Source organism: Bos grunniens, chromosome 1 (genome assembly GCF_055505025.1).
Source record: "Bos grunniens cultivar Pamir isolate PY7600 chromosome 1, Bosgru_T2T1.0, whole genome shotgun sequence".
NCBI classification, from domain to species: domain Eukaryota; kingdom Metazoa; phylum Chordata; class Mammalia; order Artiodactyla; family Bovidae; genus Bos; species Bos grunniens.
Genome location: NC_141165.1, coordinates 107,066,772 through 107,086,745, shown reverse-complemented (window position 1 = coordinate 107,086,745; position 19,974 = coordinate 107,066,772). Strand labels below are relative to the sequence as shown.

The 19,974-nt window shown below is 36.0% G+C and overlaps 2 protein-coding genes across 31 annotated transcripts in view; one reads left to right on the top strand and one right to left on the bottom strand.

The window, feature by feature from the left end:
* Positions 1-13,849, top strand: part of LOC147380062 (uncharacterized) — an 85,021-nt gene extending 71,172 nt beyond the window's left edge. For 9 of the 19 annotated variants that reach the window (XR_015134549.1, XR_015134577.1, XR_015134569.1 and 6 more), the window contains 3 exons: positions 10,187-10,329; positions 11,642-11,687; positions 11,805-12,292. The gene's annotated coding sequence lies outside the window, so the exon portion shown is untranslated. Of the gene's footprint in view, positions 1-10,186; positions 10,330-11,641; positions 11,688-11,804; positions 12,293-12,402; positions 12,422-12,653 lie in introns of those variants that run through there. The other 10 variants (XR_015134585.1, XR_015134492.1, XR_015134547.1 and 7 more) reach the window with 9 other exon arrangements.
* CBLB (Cbl proto-oncogene B) overlaps positions 5,426-19,974 on the bottom strand; it is a 229,570-nt gene continuing 215,021 nt past the window's right edge. For all 12 annotated transcript variants that reach the window (XM_086320905.1, XM_086320913.1, XM_086320864.1 and 9 more), the window contains one exon: positions 5,426-9,208. In XM_086320905.1, the coding sequence (XP_086177031.1) occupies positions 8,949-9,208 (260 nt within the window). In that variant the 3' untranslated portion in view covers positions 5,426-8,948. The remainder of the gene's footprint in view (positions 9,209-19,974) is intronic.

Here is a 19,974-nt window from a genome sequence, read left to right as displayed (position 1 = left end):
GACTTCACACTCCAGGATGTCTGGCTCTAGATGAGTGACCACGCCATACTAGTTATCCAGGTCATTAAGACCTTTTGTGTACAATTCTGTGTATTCTTCCCACCTCTTTTTTAGTATCTACTGCTTCTGTTAGGTCCTTACCATTTCTAACCTTTATTGTGCCTATCTTTGTATGAAATGTTCCCTTGGTATCTCTAATTTTCCAGTCTTTCCCATTCTGTTATTTTCCTGGATTTCTTTGCATTGTTCTTAAGAAGACTTTCTTATCTCTCCTGCTCTTCTTTGGAACTCTGCATTCAGATGGATGTATCTTTCCCTTTCTGCTTTGCCTTTCAGTTCTCTTCTTTACTCAGCTATTTGTAAGGCTCCTCAGGCAACTGTTTTGCCTTGTATTTCCTTTTCTTGGGGATGGTTTTGGTCACTGCCTCGTGTACAGTGTTACAAACCTCCATCCATCATTCTTCAGGCTCTCCATCTGTCAGATCTAATCCATTGAATCTGTTTGTCACTTCCACTGTATAATCATTAGGGATTTGATTTAGGTTGTACCTGAATGGCCTCGTGGTTTTTCCTCCTTTCTTCAATTTAAGTCTGAATTTTGCAATAAGAAGCTCATGATCTGAGCTACAGTTAGCTCCTGGTCTTGTTTTTGCTGACTGTATAGAGCTTCACTGTCAATTTCTCCCTTTATTCCCTTTATGTCTGTTAACATTTGTTTTATATACTTAGGTGCTCCTGTATTGGGTGAATAAGTATTTCTGAATCTTCATATTGACCCCTTTATCATTATGTAATGCTCTTCCTTTTCTTATAATCTTCATTTTGAAGTCTGTTGTCTAAGTATTGCTATCTGAGCTTTTTTTTTTAAAAAAAACCTTAGCTTTCTTTTTGTTTTCGTTTACATTGAATATCTTTTCCCATCTTTTTACTTTGCCTTTGGGTGTCTTTAAACGAGTTATAAAGTGAGTGAAATGAGTCTCTTGTAGGCAGTGTATATGAGTCTTGTTTCCTTATCCATTCAGTCACCCTGTGTCTTGATTGGAGCATTTAGTCCATTGCTATCTAAAGTGATTATCAGTAAGTATATCCTTACTGCCATCTGTTAAATGTTTTTTGTTTACCTTTGTAATCCTTTTTTCTTCTTTAAATCTTCCTTTTTGTGGTTTGACTCTCTTTAATGTTATATAGGTTCCTTTATTTTTTGTGTATCTATGATACGTTTTTGCTTTGTGGTTACCGTGAGGTTCATGTCTGTCTATTTGTTTAAAGCTGGTAGTCACCTAAGTTTGAACACATGCTAAAAGGTTTAGGTTTTTTTTTATTACCACATTACCTCAATATTTTATGCTTTTGACATCATATTTAATACCTTTTTATTTTTCATATCCCTTAACTCCTAGTAGTGATAGCTGATTTTGTCTTTTAACCTTGATACTCACTATTTAAGTGGTTGATCCATTGCCTTTACTATGTATTTGCCTACCAGTGATAGAAACTTTTTTCCTTTTAAATATTTTCTTATTTCTGGGTGTACCCTCTTCTCTTTTCCTTAAGATCCTTTAACATTTCTTGTGAGGCTGGTTTTAGTGGTGATGGACTCTCTTAAAAAGGTTTTTGCCTGTCTGGGAAATTCTGTCTTTAATTCTCGGTAATAACCTTGCCAAATAGAGAATTCTTGGTGGTAGTTTTTCTTTTTAGCACTTGAAATATATCATGGCACTTCTACTGAAAACTTGTGATGAAAAATCAACTCTGTGGGGGTTCCCTTGTATGTTTTTTCTGTTGCTGCTTTTAACTTTTTTCCTTTTCACTGTTACTATCTGACAGAAAATATTCAGTGGCAGGGTTCCCTCATGCCTGGTCCAGTGGAATACAGATCATAGTCTTTTTGTACTTGGGGTATTGTGTTCTTGTGACAAGATGGCTCAGGGTCAGCTGCCTCAACAGGGGTCTGCTTGTCTTGTAAGAATATATATCCTTGCCCTGCAAACAGTGAGGCTCCTTCTCAGGTGATTCGCTGCCAGTCTCTCTTCACTGTCTTGTTTTCACTTTGCTCAGACACAGACGGCACATCAGTAAGTCCACTGTGTAAGCAGATACTCAGTGGAATGCAATGAGTTTCTTAATCTCTGTAATTGACTCTCTTCTGGACTTAACATTGTTTGGCTTGGGAGGGGTGGATTCAGTCAGTAACATCACACCCATTACTCCCTTCTCCCAGGCCAGCCCCTGAGTCCATCATCTTCTGTGTATATATCTAGAGGGCTGTGGATGAGAGTGCTGCTCCTAGAATGAATCCTGCAGAGGTTTGCTAGGTGGGTTTTAGAATATGGAGGCATTTAGTTAATACCTGTTGCTTTCAGTACTGGGGCTTTAGCCTCATTCTAGGAAAAGTCTTCAATCTGTGGTTTAGTTTGAAGAGACTAAAGGAACCCGCTAATTATGCCACTTTTCTCTATATCCCAAAGAAAAAAGTTATTTGTTGTGCTTGAGCTAGATTTTAAACTTTAAAATTTCATCATTGATAAGAGAGCTTCTGAATATTTGGTCTGGGGGGGGGAGGTGTCAATGTGGGAGAATGTAGCTCTTGAGGAACCCAGAGTAACCATGGAGATTTAGCCACATTATCATCTCTAATCTCTACTTTCATTGTACTGGGCTTTGTGTACCAAGTACAGAAGAGCACATGATGATAGTAAATGTTTTATGTTAAAAAACTCAACTCTACAATTTGTCAACAGAATGTGTAGCTCATTACCTTTCAGAGTTATAAGTTTTCTCAGTTTAGCCAGAACAATCTTGTTCCTTTGTCGTCTACCTTTTGTTATATGACGTAACAGGATAGATCTGACATGCTCCTTTGCCATCTACTCTGCAGATCCTAAGAGATGAAATGGGGCTTAAGTTCTTTAAGGAATGCGGTAATTAGAACTGCCACTTATTGAGCATTCAATGGTACTAGACACATTTTAAGTTCTTTATCAGTATTGACTCACAAGCCCCCTATAAATCCTTTACTGTAGGTTTAGCTGCTATTCTTATTTTACTGATGAAGCAATGGATGCACAATGAGGTTAGGACACCTAAGGTCATATAACTTGGAGCAGAGGTAGGAACTGATCTTAGGCAGTCTGATTCCAGAGTTAAGATTCCTGCACTCTTAACCACTGTTACATCATGGGAATGTGTGAGTAGTAGTTTCTTGGACATGTTTGTCATAAACTCTTTATGAAGAATTAAGTATTCTTAAGTTACTAAAAAAGAATAAATTAAAAAATTTATCTCTAAATTTTAAAATCTAGCTTTTGTGAATCTGATTTCTTACTAATTAATTTTGCTCCCCATCCATACAGTGAAGAAAAACTTAGGCTTCTACTGTAATCACATTAGTGAGTAGACTTATCTATGTCCTGGTCCATGGATGAAGAAAGCACAATTAAAGAGATGGCATTGCATGCAGGGAGCTAGTTGCAGAGCTTTCAGAACTGTTTCCACTGTTGGCTGCTTAAGAGTGCATTTTCATCTATTTGAAGCATTTTGTTTAGTATGTGCTGGGCTCTATAGTAGGAGCTTGGGACGTAGACATGTATTAGACATGCTTCCTCTACTAAAGTTCAGTCTAGTTGGGGCCATCTGTGGAATGAAGTAACTGCAAAAACCACACTATAAGCATTAGAATACTGGTACTATGTGAGATGTAGACGATGACATGCTTAACTCAGACTGTGGGATAAGATAAGAAATGCTTCACAGGAGAAATACTTGAGGTAGATTTTAAAGAATGAGTTGGCTAGGCTGGAAAAGGGGAAAGAACAGTCAGAACTAGCAAGTATAAAGACGTAGAGCCTATGTGGACAGTTGCCAGCTCAGCAGAATTGAAGAGGGTCTAGGACAGGAGGTGAGTAGGAAAAGGAATGCAGACAAGGGATCTCTACCATAGAGTATTCAGGGGTTTTACATGGAGGCGGCACATTGAATTTGAATTTCAGAAACTTCAGTCTGCCTTGCACTAGAGCCACAGAGGTCAATTACAGGCTATTAAAAATTCTAGGGGAGTCAAAATTAAGACCCCAAAGAGGGTGGTGGCAGTGAGGATGAAAAAGCAGCAAAAATAGGTAAGAATACCACCCAAGTTTCTCTTGAAAATCAAGAGGGACATAAAAGAGAGGCCTGAAAATTAAATTTCCCTTTAGTTTACAGCCAGATTGTAATTTGATGTGGCAATTCCTGTTAAATACACCCCAATCTCTAAGCATTTTCATGGATGTTATCATCTGAGTTCCAGCAAGTGATTCCTAACCTGATTCCTAGGACCTGAGACGCTGCGTGGCCCTTCACCTTCGGTCATCAAGGTGGCCTCCTAGTCCCTTCTGTGTTCCAAGCATCCTAGTACTTGTCACCTTTGTCTGAATAACAAGTGTTCTATCATGTGTGCTGTTCCTGTTTGAAAAGCTTTACCTCCTGAGTTCTTAACAACAAAAACCTTATTTCTCTTTAGGCTAACAAAATGCTATTCAGTCTTATTATTTCTCTGACTTTTCAGAAGGAACATATCACACCCTACTTTGACAGTCCTAGAAGAGGCATGATGGTTGTTACATGCTTTAACACTAAGTTCCTTGCATATATTAAGGGCCCAACATAGTTCTTCGGGGCTTCCCTGGTAGCTCAGCTAGCTGGTGAAGAATCCGCCTGCAATGCAGGAGACGCTGGCTCAATGTCTAGGTCGGGAAGATCTGCTGGAGGCATATGCCACCCACTCCAGTATTCTTGGACTTCCCTGGTGGCTCAGCTGGTAAAGAATCTGCCTGCAATGCAGGAGACCTGGGTTCTTAGCACTTACCATATGTACATAATGCCAGTATAATGTGATAACTTCTGTACAGTGTTCTCTGTATTGGAATTATGTGCTTGCAGCTCCCATTTAATTGTGTGTTCTTTGAAAGTATAGTTAGTTATTACTACTATGCATGTACCAGTGATTTTCACAACATTCTGTTATGGTTTCTGATATAAAAGCAGTTATTAACATGGTTTGTCTCCATTGTCCTCTCCCTGATATGTACTGGTCAGTGACAAATGATTAGAATAATCAAGAATTTAAAGAATATAAAGAATAGATGTTACTTTTAAGAAATATCAATTATATGGTATGTCATTAGAAGACAATCAGCTTTTCCCGAATTTGGTATTTCTTACTCAGAGCCTTAATATAACTTTGACTTTTCAGTTCTAAGGCATGGGAGTAGCTTATCTATGTGAAATACCTTTAAATGATATGGTTTTGTTATTTAATAATTGAATCATTTGGGATGGGTACTTGATACAATGTTGACCATTAGCTCTGAATGTGAAGATAAAAAATACAACATAGAACTGCTCTGAAATGTTTGCATTCATTTGAAAAATAATATACCAACTCTGCTTTTGTTAACATTCATTTTATAAAATACCTTAAAAGAACAGATAAAATTGTACTGGAGTTTACATAATAACCAGAATTGAAAAAGGATGAATAAAATATAAATTAATTGAACACATAGCTATTTTGCCACATTAGACAAGTTTTTAAAAGGCATTAAAAATAAAATAGTAATTGAGAAGAAAACCCTTCACTCAACTGCTGTCATTTTCTGCAAACTCTTCCTAGAAGCACTAAAATTCCAGGTCAACAGGCAGTACCTGTATTGTTGAAAACATACTGTGATTTGCTTTCAAATCTGTCAGCATAAGAGAAAAAAAACTGAAAAATTTAACTGGGTTAGATAATTCAGTGCAAATTAAAGCTTCAAGTTGAAGATCTGAGAGGAAAAATAATGTCCAAACTGTAAGAAATGCTTCTGGAACTGAACAAGAGAAAAATTCACATTATGAAGAAATCTTTGCAAGTGTTCGTGTGTGTGGAATATTGAGTTAACCAATGGGCCCTCTGAGGTTCATGGGCAATTAGGGTTCTGTTATTAAGACTATTTGCAATATAGGCAAGGGAATATGGACGGGGAGGGGTCACCTTTATGGAAAGAAGTTCAAGTTGAACATAAGCTCTGCTGATTCAATTCTAGAAAATTTGGCCAGGATAGATATTATAGACATCAAAGGGGAAAGAGAGATTAATTATGGAGATAATTTACTGTATTATCTTTAAAGGTAAGTACTTCTGCCCCAGAATATGTTAGGGCACAGGGGAGAGCAGGTTAATGTTGGCCATGATCTGTTTTAATTATATAAATAGCATGTTGTACTGGCTTTAAAAATAATCATATTACCAAATTTTGAGAAATCAGAGGAATGTCAAACTTTGGATCACAGTGAAACCAAACCTGGATCATTTCCAGCCATTAATGGCTAGTCACTTTTATGATTAAAAACTGTGTTTTTAATTATTTCCTCAAAAAAATCTTTTTTGAGTTAAGTAATAGGTAGCAGTAAGTTTTCAATGACAGTGTTTGATAGAAAGTTTCCACTCTTTCCATTCCATACAAATTTTTGATTTGGTCTTTTTCATGGGAAAACTAATGGTTGCTATTGAGAACTAGGTACAGAGAGATTTTCGTGCAGGCTAGTAAGTTTTCTTGCAAAACAGATTTTAAAAATTTCAGATCTAAACTTACTATGTTGTCACTATTTTTTTTCTCACTTTCATTGGAAATGTTCACTCATTTTTTAAGATTGTTTGAATGAGATTATACTATGCTTTCTAACACTCACATTTTACATCCTTCCCTGATCTATTAAGAATGTTATACAATGTTATCACAATGAAGTGGCAACTTTTGGCTTTTAGACTGTACCGAAGATCAGCAACTCATAAAACAAACAAACAAACCCAAAACACAGTGCTATTTCAGCATGACATCAGAAACTAATAAAAACAAATGAAAAATCATGATGCTGTAACATGGAGTTCATAAAGCGATGGAGAATTAGCCAATGCAATTTTTAAAAGTATAAAAAACTGCCCTCATATACTTACAGGAAGAACATTTAAGGCAAATTAAAAATTCTCTTCCAGGGACATGAACCAGCTCAGAATCAGATGAAGAAATTAAAACATGAGCACAAACTACCCAAGGCCTATGACTCCTCAAGGACCTCATGTTAGGAGACCAAGTTGTCAAGTCAGGGCACGTGTCAGCTCGCAAAGAAATGTGCTGCTTCCCTCCCCGGGTCAACACAAGGACTGTACAAGTCTTGACTTAGTTTCCTTTGGCTCTGCTACACGTTTGGTCACATGCTTTCAAATCCCAAAGAGGCACTCATTATCAGATGCATCTTTTTACATCACACTGTGTGAAGGTAAACGAGTAACAGAAACGTGCACAAACCCGCAGGCACTACACATTTAGAAAACCACCTGTGGGTCAAGCATTTAACACAGACCTGGTTTTGTCTCAATTCTTTACTAAATAATAATTTAAAAAGACGACTGCCTGAAAATTCTGAAGCGCTGGTGGAAACCTTCCATGCTTTTGTCTAGCAGAGACACTTTCTGACCATCCAAAGTGCGGATAAAGGATAACAGAATACCACAATGCAATCACTTTGTGATGGTTTGTGCTTTAAGAACACAGTGCCTGACAGCACAGAGCACATCACAGGTGCCCAATAAATATCTGTAGGTTTAAAAGTAATAATGTGGTTTCTGAAGAACCTACTTTCATTTTGCAAAAAAGGCAAAACTATATAAATTTCTTTCACCTGACTGGATGGAACAACGTGGAGCAATGAATGAGACTCTAAAAATTAAATATGAACTCTAATTTGATGGTAGAAAATTATTAAGAATTTTGCAAAAAAAAAAAAAAAAATACAACGTTGCCACAGTAGCATTAGCACTTAACAGTGCATCAAAGATTTACTGTTTCCACTGCAAGATGAACTGGTTCCTAAACTTGTTAGGTACCAGAGTGTAATCACTCAAACAGGAAATGAAGTCTGTTCCACTTTGGGAAAGGTATGCTCATAATTTTATCTGAAAATTACTAATACACTTCTGGGAGATGGCCCTCTTACTCAGTACGCCTCATCGGTAATGCGGGCATAAATACCAAGGGACCTCGTGATCTAACTTTAGCATGGCGCTGTCATCTGCAAGTGTATTTCTCCCACCTCTGCAGTAGTTGCTTTCCAATATTTCAGGTTATTATTGTGTTTTTTTCTTTTTATAGTCATTACACCTCGAGGATGACAAAGATGAGAGTGTGGAAGATTAACGATCACAAAACTTACACCAAAAAGGGAAGCTTGTCTATATTATATGAAAATCCCTTATAAAAGGCAGTTCATTAACCAAAAATGCTTTATACATTCAGATTTTCCCCATCTCTCAACAGTGATGGTTTCCAAAGAGAACACTCAGTAGTGAAGGCCACGCACTTGTTTTGCATTAGTTTGATACGCTGAAAATCAGAACCTTTAAAGCATCTTGTAAATGGGAGAAATGAAACTGGACCTGGGTAGGGGGCTGGGATGGGAGTGATCACAATGAATATGTGACTTCGCTGTTGACGCACACAGCAAGGGAGCTGGTGGGAAATGTTACAGCAGACCTGACCACTGCACAGAGGGTTGATCAAGAACACAGTACAGGTATCAAAAAAAACCAAAAATCTGAAAACAAAAGTAAAAAACAAACTGCAACTTTGCCAACTTGTAAACAGGAAAAGCATTTCACAGATTCAAAGTTCAAGGGAAGTAAACGTTTTAAATTATTTTTGTCAGTTCAACCCTGATTTAAAAGTATGGCTAGCAAGAGGAAGGAAGCCGCAGCCCTTGGCATCCTGAGCAAGCAGCAGCTGTCTTCTGAGAAGCAGCCACTTCCAAGCCTCTCTTCTCAAAGATGCCACGTGAGGAGGAGAAAGCTTCTCTCTTGAATCCCGTCTCTTTCTCTCCACACGCCTGGGATAGTCAGCGATTGCTTCGCCTTCTGGTCTTTATGATCCTGGTTGCTATAGATTTAGACGTGGGGAGACTGGAGGGGGGAAGGCAAATTCCCGAAGGATGCTACGGGCCACTTCCACGTTATTCTGGGCTATCTCTAAGGCTCTTTTCACTTCTTCAAAGGCATAACCCTCTCCCATGAGTTTTGCAATTTTTGCATCGACATTTTCCAATGCTGCCTCAGGCCCGTGGGGTTTTCTGTGGTGAATTTCTGGTGCAGTCCTGCGGGGTCGTGGTTTAGGAGGTCTGGCTGGTGCTTGTGAACCATCTGAGTAGATTTTAAAGAGAAGTATTTAAATAAAGAGATAAAAAGAAAGATATTATACATCAGTAGGATTTCATTATTTTATATTAAAACAGTTTTTCATTGTTTCTACAAAAACCGTTTTTATATACTGTGGTTGAATAGGTTATATTGTCCCTATTTTGAATGTCAGGAAAACAAAGGTAAGGTGTGTTGGAAATTTGAGAAATTAACACAAATGTCTTCCCACTTCTACATATTATTCTTTAAATCATATGAAATAAAATATATAGAAGGAAAAAAAAATAACTGAAAAAGAAAAGCTTTCACTCTAGCAATACAGTAACCCTTCTCTACTATGGTGGAGATAATTTCCTGGGAAGTTTCTACTGAAAGAAACTGTTACAAGCTCAATGATATTCCTGCTAGAACATCCCCATCAGGTCCTACGTCCCACCCCATGTCATAAGCAAGACTTCTGAGAAATACGCTTTGCAGCATATTTTTCCAGTTAGAATGCTGGAAAGTGAGGCCTTACTGATGCTGGGGGAAATAATGAAATAGCAGATGCTTTCAGACAGCCGTTAGTCAATAGGTTGGTGCTTTGCTGAAATACTTCATCCAGATTCCAATGTAGAAAGCTTAGCTTGGAAAAAAAAAAAAAAGCAAAGCCAGCAGAAACAGTGGAGAACTGGGTTCCAGGTCAGTCTCTTGGTATTCGTTTCCCAAAGTTAAACCAAATGACACTGGTGTCCAAAAATGGAAAGTAATCTCATTAAGAACAAAGAAAATATAGGCCACCACCATGCAGATCACCAGGAAGTGGGCCAGTAACTTAAGGGGGCACTTTTATCACAGATTTCCATTTATCTGTACATGGTATGTACTATCAAAAGCCTAGATTTTAAAAAGAGATTAAAAGTTGTCTTAAACCCATAAATGTTTGATGGCATAAATTTTACAAGACAGACATCAATATTTATTTAATCCCTTTTTTCTTAGATGACTGACAAGTGCAACATTCAGGGACACAGTTAACAAACGAAGAAGTGAGGCTAGAACACAAATGCCTCATGACTCCTGTGCTCGTCCTGTCCTTCCTCATCTCTACTCCGCCAACTTTCCTGATGGCGTCTGCAAACACTGTAAGCTGATATTTTCAATAATAAATGTAAATCTGAGAATCATCTGATACATTATTTCACATTTTCTCAAAAGTATATTTGTGTGAGAAGGTAATAAAAAAAAATTCTATTTGCAATTCTAGCACTATCAACATACACAAAAGCTTCCAGGATGAAAATATTTAGTTCTACACAAAATTGGATGATAGTCTTATTTTTGTTTCTTTCTTACAGAATAATATCTAGTTTGAAAAAATATTATAGCTATAGATAAAGCTCATTCTACTTAGACATAAGAACACACATTAGTTTCTGGTTCTTGGTAAAGTCTGCTGTTTTGTGTATCTGCAACTAAACATCTCAAATTATTATGGTCTAGTAAATTGCACTTCTTACTGTTGAGGTTTCATTTATTTTTCTATTAAGTATTTCCATTAATGTCATGCAGAGATGGACAATAAATTATGCTTCTAATCCCTTCCAAAAAACTATTAAAGATTCTAGCAAGACTTCCTTTAATCAGTTACCACGGAATTTATACATTGAAATACTGTCTGTTCTGGCTTATTTTTCGGTGTGAAAAGGACCTAGAATTAAATACAAAGTTAAATTCCTTGTAGTTTTTGAAGAATTTTTCCAATACTGTTCTTTTATTCCTGTCTACAATACTGAGAAAGACACATGACTATGAAGCATTTTTGATAAGTATAGCTGTGTAGACTACTCAACTGGGAAAGATGCTGTAACAGCAAGACATCTCATGGTATAATAAAAAATTAAGTTTTAGAACTTTTAGATTTTAGACTTAATAAACACATGTCTTTGATCTCCGTAGATGACTCTAAAAAATATGACATCTATCACCAAGAAAATCCCCCAAGAAATCTATTCGCTCTATGAGGCTGCTGTAGGTAATACTGGCCAAATGTAATGGGAACATGCAGATGATAATTTTTTCTTGAGAAAGTTATTCTCTTCTTAAAAAATCATAAGAACTAAGCATAATTCAGGAAGCCCAAGTTAGGTTAAACCAAATGTTAGGGAAAATGAAACACCCCACAAAATGATTAAATTAAAACTAGAGGAGTTAACGTATCTCTGGTCTATTTCAAATATCAATAGATATGATATTTGAGGAAATGATTCAAACCACTTGTGGAAAGAATCACAACAGATTTTGGATATATTTTCAGTAAAAAGGACAAACCTCCGAAGTAAAGATTAGTGCGTCCACAAATACATTTTTTTTTAAAATACAAAACTCTCGTATATACCAGCTTATTTAACCCTAGTCCTCGCCACCCTAACCTGACATGTGTTTGGAATCTTACAGATGCCCTGAGTTGAACAGTATCATGTATTAGAGCCCATGAATGGAAGTAAGTGGAAGATATGTTGTGACTTTTTGCCACCTGTTATATATAAATTTCTATTTATTGATGAGTATTTTATTCAATTTGGAATTTAATTTTTTGTTTGACTGTTTTATTGTATAGTGTAGCTCTGCACCAGCAACTGACAGCTACAACTTTTCCAGGTGAGGATGTCAATGAGGAGCACCACTCAGAGACTTAGATTCATCTCTGCTTGGCCACTAAGATTTAGAGTGACTTGCAGCTAAGTAAGCAGTTTGCTTTTATAATTCTCACTCTGCAAATATACTTTTCTGTCTCCATTTTTAGAGGTGTAACTTATCTCTTCTCAGGGAGTATATGAATTAATGTAATGCTTGGTGTATGTGCTGAGGAGACTTTGAAAAAGAGAAGACAATGAATTCACATCTGTAATGGTAACCACTGTACTCAAATGCTGTACAGAAGAGCAATTACTATAAATCAATAGGGATTCAAGTGTGGAACAGGAAAAAAAAAACCTTGGAATTTATAGTGAGCTCTTATAAACTTTTAAGCAAGATACCAACAAGCAAGATCTCTTACAACTTGAAGTGTAACCTTTAAGAATAAAAAAAAAAAAGTTAAAAAAGCTTCATGCTGATGATTATATCACATCACTTAAAGCCAACCCCTCTCTCTAGATACCTCTTCCTAAAATTCATGGGCTTCAGCCTTCTCTGTCCCCACTTCTTTCTCACAGTGTCTAAAAGAGGAGACACCAGGTCCTTACATTGGAATGTGTAGATGAAGGAAAGGAGCAGATGAACCCATCTTAGAGTTCCCTCAAAGGAGTTATGTTGTAGTTTTGTAGTACACTGGAATGACTGTGAATTTTACAAGCTCTGTGGGGATTTCTGTACCTGAATACATGTATACTTAAAAATGTGATTGGAAACACATGTGTTTATTCTGGGGTCACTGTCCATGCTCATGGTATTTTTGAACTCCTAGGAGCAAGGGCAACATTATCCAAGTAAGTGCAAGAAGATGAGGAGCCACCAGATACAAACAGTACATCTTCCTGGTCACTAGTTTTACTCAAGGATATGAGAGACTTAAATGTTTTTAAAGATGGAAATGTAGACATACCAAGTAAAAAGTAAAATTTGTAGACATTTTTGAAATAACAAAGATTTTTAAGGCAATTCCCTGCATGTGACTGTCCACTTTTAGTTAAAGACGTAATCCCCTTGTCATTCAGAGTTAGCTCTTTGGTGGGGAAAAAGATTTGAGAAGTGCTAGTGTGAGAGTATATCAAAACGATGGACTATCATACAATAATTTAAAGTGACGTTGACATTTCAAAAAAAGTTTAATGATGTGTAAGAAAGGTATGATACTATATTATACTGTGGAGTATGATTTCCACTGTGTGAATGTGTGCATGGTCAACCATTAGAAAGACGGGCTCCAAAATGGCAATACTGTTTCTATTGATGACATGGTTCCAGGTGACTTTTGCTTCTTTAAATTCTACTTTATTCTCTAATGTCCATGTACTACTTTAATAATTTTAAACAAAGCTTAAGATTCTGTCTACTGTGCTTTTTACAAGTCTGAATCTTAAAGAATCTTGAGCTTCTTGAGCTTCTTAAACTCAAGAATCTTAAAAAAGTACAGAAAGCACACAGTAGCTCCCTAAAGTCATGTGATCATAATGCAGTTTTGAAATCTCTCCTACAATTTTAGATTTCTTAGTACCCTCTTTCTTCGCTACTGTTTTTGATTTTTCTAATTGGTATCTCCAAACTCAGCTTAGCAATCATTATTATATGAATGGGTGAGTTAAGTTTTTAAACCTAACAATATAAATGGCTGCATACTTACTGAGTCAAATCCCATCATTTACTAGCTTTGAGACCTTGGGTACATTACTAAACATTGCTGTCTCTCCCCCATTTAAGTTATGGCTAGATCTTTATCCCATAATAAAAACTACTGAAAACATATTAAACTAAATTCTGTTATCTATATTTAAAATTATAGGTGCTAAACTGTACATAATCTTTTTTAAAGTTTGAGTATAATTTCTAAGATTATTTTAGTAATTCACTGACAACACTTGGGATGGACATGAAGAATCTTGGAATACATATTTGTTCATGTATAACAATACCTGAGTATTAAAAATAAATAACTCATTAAGACATAAATCTCATTTTATTATTGACACATAAGTTGGATCAATTATTTCTGAAACTCATTATGTAAACTTGAATTGCTACCACTATCGATATACTCTCTAATTTTAGAAGGACATGTTTTAGATACACAGTTTTTACTAAATTACAAATATCTTCACATACACTATAGTAGGTAATTATGATTGTTAAAAACAGAGCCTAGGTTATAACTTTTTTAATACATTCAGAAAATTGTTATAGAAGTATTAGTATTATGTTTGTAAGAAAAACAACACTATGTTCTGTGGTTTTAAACCTGAAGCTGTGTATAAGGAAAAACATTTTAGGTAGCTGAACTAAAGTAAAACTCTATAACACTGCAATTTCCTTTGCTGGAACATAAAACCTTAAAAACACTATCTTAAAACATTGCTAATAACAATACAGAATTCCAACTCTTATGTGAAATGAAGCCATAGTTTCCAATTGAGGTCTTAATATAAAATTCATTCAACATCTGATCACTTTTCCTTTAAGCTAATGAAGGAAAAGTAGTACTGGAATCAATTCCTTCTATGAGACCTCCTTTACTTTGCAGGTATACTTGGTAATAATATCTGTTACAAACACATTTAATACAAGTCATGTGCTGAAATTCTAGCATTAAGTGTTGCCTTAAATGTCCTTCTAAATACTAAGAATATTAAAAAGCTCAGCTGTACTCATCAGCATGAGCAAAAACACATCATCATTATGACTTTGTATTCTGTCAGCTGGATTCCCTGGGTTTTTAAAGAATGGTATTCAAACTGTAGCACATATGTGTCACAACAAGAGAAAAGCAAACTGAAGAATGTGTAAAAGCTCCTGCATAGCTAGTATAGACATGAACCCCATGTGAAGAAATAAGCAGATTGTTAGCAAAATAATAATTCTGCTAATATATGTCACCCATATACAGGTATATATGAATTTAACACAAGCTGGTAAAATCCACTTATTAACTATCATTATAACATATTCATATCATTAAATACTGTTAGATCTAAAAGCTTTAGAGAGTTATAAACTTTTGGAGGGGGAGGAATAAAACATTTGGAAGGCTCTTTGTATATGAAGACATGCACACATCTTTTTTAGGTAAGTGTATAAGGAAAATACTTTTAAATCAATTAAAATTTTGGAATTAGAAATATTCTTTTCATAAAGTTTATAAATATAAATTGGTCACCATCAACTAGACCACCATAAAAAACAGAAATGGAATTTATAAGATGCAGCAAATTATACTGGAATCCTCAACAGTCATCTTAAAAAGGCCTTAATGGTATAAAAATGCTACTGCAAAATAAGTGCTGTTAGTATCCCAAAGGCACGTATCATCCAGTCTCAAGTTTTTGATGGAAAGATCTAATCCAGAAGGCAAGCTAAGTCCCTCTCCTAGTATGAAATAAACTAGTGGACAGCTTGGTAGCCCTGTGAAGGAGCATGTGAACAAGTATCTTGCTAGAAAAAAAGTATCTTATTTTCCGTAGTTTGACTGTGTTTGTAAAGAGAGTTCAAGGAGTCAGTTGAAATATTTGATGCTACAGCTAGCTGAGACCCTCAAAGTAATATCAAGACTAGTTTTTCCACTCAGGTAAAAAGCCAGTTCAGGCTTCTGGTAAATGCCTATCTGGGGATGTTTCAACGGGTTTGTCACTCAGAGTTCTTCCTTGAAATTTCTACCAGTTGAAATCATATATGTAAATGATGTTATTCTGGGCTCAATAATACCTGCATGCTATGGTGTAAACTATAAAGTTGTGAAAATAGAATGTTTAGGCCACAATCCTTTTTGTAACTTGAGAATATGTTTCTGTTAATACAGAGCTGGTGATACAGAATGTTATTTTTAAATCAGTCAAGGCACTGTTCTCAAAGTTGTACTTTAACATCTCAAGGAATTTGCTTTATTTTCATATATATATATATGCTGCTAAGTCACTTCAGTTGTGTCCGACTCTGTGCAACCCCATAAATGGCAGCTCACCAGGCTCCCCCATCCCTGGGATTTTCCAGACAAGAACACTGGAGTGGGTTGCCATTTCCTTCTCTAACTATATATATATATGTGTGTGTGTGTATATATGTATATATATGTATATATATATATATATATAGTTAGATAGTCTTTCCTGACTTTCACATTTTTCTATCATTCTGGAAATCTTCCCTTTCAACTGAAAATAGTGTTTCAGTGGGTATCCATGGATATATCTGAAATATTGGACTGGCTAGAAGTAAACTGGTAAAGACAGCATGGACCAAAATTTGAAAAAGTTAGTAAAATTTTCCGAGTTATATTCAAGTGTGAAAACTTATGAAACTACAGAGGGATTTTTATGTATCTCCCATGCGTGTCATCAAGTACAGAGCTATTGTGTTAGTAATTCTCAAAGTAGCTATCTACCTTGATTGGATGTTACAGAATGGACAACTGCTCACTATTAACAAATCTGTGAGCTGATATTTGAGCTTGAAAGCAAACTGAATTCAACAATACATTAAAAAGGATCATACATCATGATCAAGTGGGATTTATCCCAGGATTGCAAGGATTTTTCAGCATCCATAAATCAATTTGATATATATCACATTAACAAGCTAAAGACTAAAAACCATATGATCATCTTGATACAGAAATGCTTTTGATAAAATTCAACATCCATTTCTGTTAAGAACTTAGGCATATAGGGAACATACCTCAACATAATGAAGAACATACAGAGCAAACCCATTATGAACATCATATTCAACAATGAAAATCTGAAAGCATTCTAAGATCAAGAATAAGACAAGGATGCCACTCTTGCCACTTTTGTTCAAAATAGCTTTGGCAGTTGTAGCCACAGTAGAGAAGTTAAAAAAAAAAGGAATCCAAATTAGAAAGGAAGAAGTAAAAAAAAAAAAAAAAAAAAAAACCTGTCACTTTGGAAAATAGCTTGCTATTATACACAGAAAATTGTAAAGGTGCCACCAGTAAACTACTAGAGCTTGTTAATGAATTAGGTAAAGCTGCAGGATACAAAATTGATATACAGAAATCTGTTGCATTTCTATACATTAACAATAAAGTATCAATGAAATTAAGATAACAATCCCATTTACTGTCACAACAGAAAGAATAAAATACCTAGGAATAAACCTACCTAAGAAGGCAAAAGACATACTCTGAAAACTATAAAACACTGATGAAATAAATTGAAGGTGATGTAAACAGAAAGATATATTCTGTTCTTGGATTGGAAGAATAAATATTGTTAAAATGACTATACTACCCAAAGCAATCTACATATTGAATGCAATTCCTATCAAATTACCAATGGCACTTTTCAGAGAAGAAATAATTTTGAAATTTGTATCAAAACACAAAGGACTTTGAGTAGTCAAAACAATCTTGAGAAAGAAGAATGGAGCTGGAGGAATCACAACCCCTGACTTCAGACTATACTACAAAGCTACAGGAATCAAAACAGTACTGTACTGGCACAAAAACAGACAACAGGAATCAATGAATAGGATAGAAAGCCCAGAAATAAACCCACACACTTATGGTCAATCTCTAACGAAGGAGGCAAGAATATGCAATGGAGAAAAGACAGTTTCTTCAATAAGTGGTGTTGGGAAACTGGACAGTTGTATATAAAAGAATGAAATTAGTAGCATATACAAAAATAAACTCAAAATGAGTTTAAAGACCTAAATAGAAGCCAGGTATTATAAAACTAGAGGAAACCAAGGGATTAACTTCCAAAATATATAAACAATTCATCCAGATCAACTTTTACAAAACACAAAGAATGGGCAGATCATCTAAAGAGACACTTTCTAAAAGAAGACATACAGATGGCCAAGAGGCACATGAAAAGATGCTCAACACCGCTTATTATTAGAGAAATGCAAATCAAAACTACAATGATATATCACCTCACACAGGTTAGAATGGCCATCATCAAATGTCTACAAACAATAAATGCTGGAAAGGGTGTGGAGAAAAGAGGACCCTCCTACACTGTAGGGGAGGATATAAACTGGTACAGCCATTATGTAGAACAATATAGAGATTCCTTAAAAAATGAAAAATCAAGTTACCATATGATCCAGCAACCCATTTCCCAGGGATATATCTGGAAAAGATAAAAAAATTCAAAAAGATACATGCACCCCAGTGTTCATAGCAGCACTATTTAAAGTAGCCAAGATATGGAAACAACCCAAGTGTCCATCAATAGCTGAATGGATAAAGAAGAGACTATATATATACACATACATACATACAGTGGAATATTATGTAGCTATAAAAAAAGAATGAAATAATACCACTTGTACCAACATGGATGGACCTAGAAATTATGATACTAAGTGAGGTAAATCAGACAAAGACAAATATCATATGATGTCACTTATATGTGGAATCTGAAAAAAGTGATATAAATGAAACTATTTATGAAACAGAAACTCACATAGAAAACAAATTGGTGTAAAAGGGGAAAGGAGCAGGGAGGGATAAATTAGGAGTTTGGGATTAGCAGATATATAGTACTACATATTGGAGAAGGCAATGGCAACCCACTCCAGTACTCTTGCCTGGAAAATCCCATGGATGGAGGAGCCTGGTAGGCTGCAGTCCATGGGGTCGCTAAGAGTCAGACACGACTGAGTGCCTTCACTTTCACTTTTCACTTTCATGCATTGGAGAAGGCAATGGCAACCCACTCCAGTGTTCTTGCCTGGAGAATCCCAGGGACGGGGGAGCCTAGTGGGCTGCCGTCTATGGGGTCACACAGAGTCAGACACGACTGAAGTGACTTAGCAGCAGCAGTACTATATATATAATAGGTAAAAAACAAGGTCCTACTGCATGGTACAGGGAACTATATTCAGTATGTTGTAGTAACCTATAATGGAAAAGTATCTAAAGATGAATATATATATATATATTATACACACACACACAGATATACTATATATACACAGTACATATATATACACATACAAAAAAGATCTTCACAACCCACAAAATCATGATGGTGTGATCACACACATAGAGCCAGACATCCTGGAATGCGAAGTTAAGTAGGCCTTAGGAAGCATCACTACAAATAAAGCTAGTGGAGGTGATGGAATTCCAGTTGATCTATTTCAAATCCTGAAAGACGATGCTGTGAAAGTGCTGCACTCAATATGCCAGCACATTTGGAAAACTCAGCAGTGGCCATAGGACTGGAAAAGGTCAGTTTTCATTCCAATGCCAAAGAATGCTCAAACGACTGCATAACTGCATTCATCTCATAAGCTAGCAAAGAATGCTCAAAATTATCCATGCCAGGCTTCAACAGTACATGAACCGTGAACTTCCAGATGTTCAAGCTGGTTTTAGAAAAGGCAGAGGCACCAGAGATCAAGTTGCCAACATCTGTTGGATCATTGACAAAGCAAGAGAGTTCCAGAAAAACATCTACTTCTGCTTATTGATTATGCCAAAGCCTTTGACTGTGTGGATCATAACAAACTGTCGAAAATTCTTCAAGAGATGGGAGTACCAGACTACCTGACCTGCCTCCTGAGAAATCTGTATTGCAGGTCAAGAAGCAACAGTTAGAAGTGAACATGGAAAAACAGACTGTTTCCAAATTGGGAAAGGAGTATGTCAAGGTTGTATATTGTCACCCTGCTTATTTAACTTATATGCAGAGTACATCATGAGAAATGCTGGACTGGATGAAGCACAAGCTGAAATCAAGATTGCTGGGAGAAATATCAATAACCTCAGATATGCAGATGACACCACCCTTATGGCAGAAAGCAAAGAAAAACTAAAGAGCCTCTTGATGAAAGTGAAAGACGAGTGTGAAAAATTTGGCTTAAAACTCAACATTCAAAAAACTAAGATCATGGCATCTGGTCCCATCAGTTCATGGCAAATAGATGGGGAAACAGTGACAGACTTTATTTTTTTGAGCTCCAAAATCATGGCAGATGGTGACTGCAGCCATGAAATTAAAAGATGCTTGCTCCTTGGAAGAAAAGCTATGACCAACCTAGACAATTTACTAAAAAGCAGAGACATTACTTTGGCACAAAGGTCCGTCTAGTCAAAGCTATGG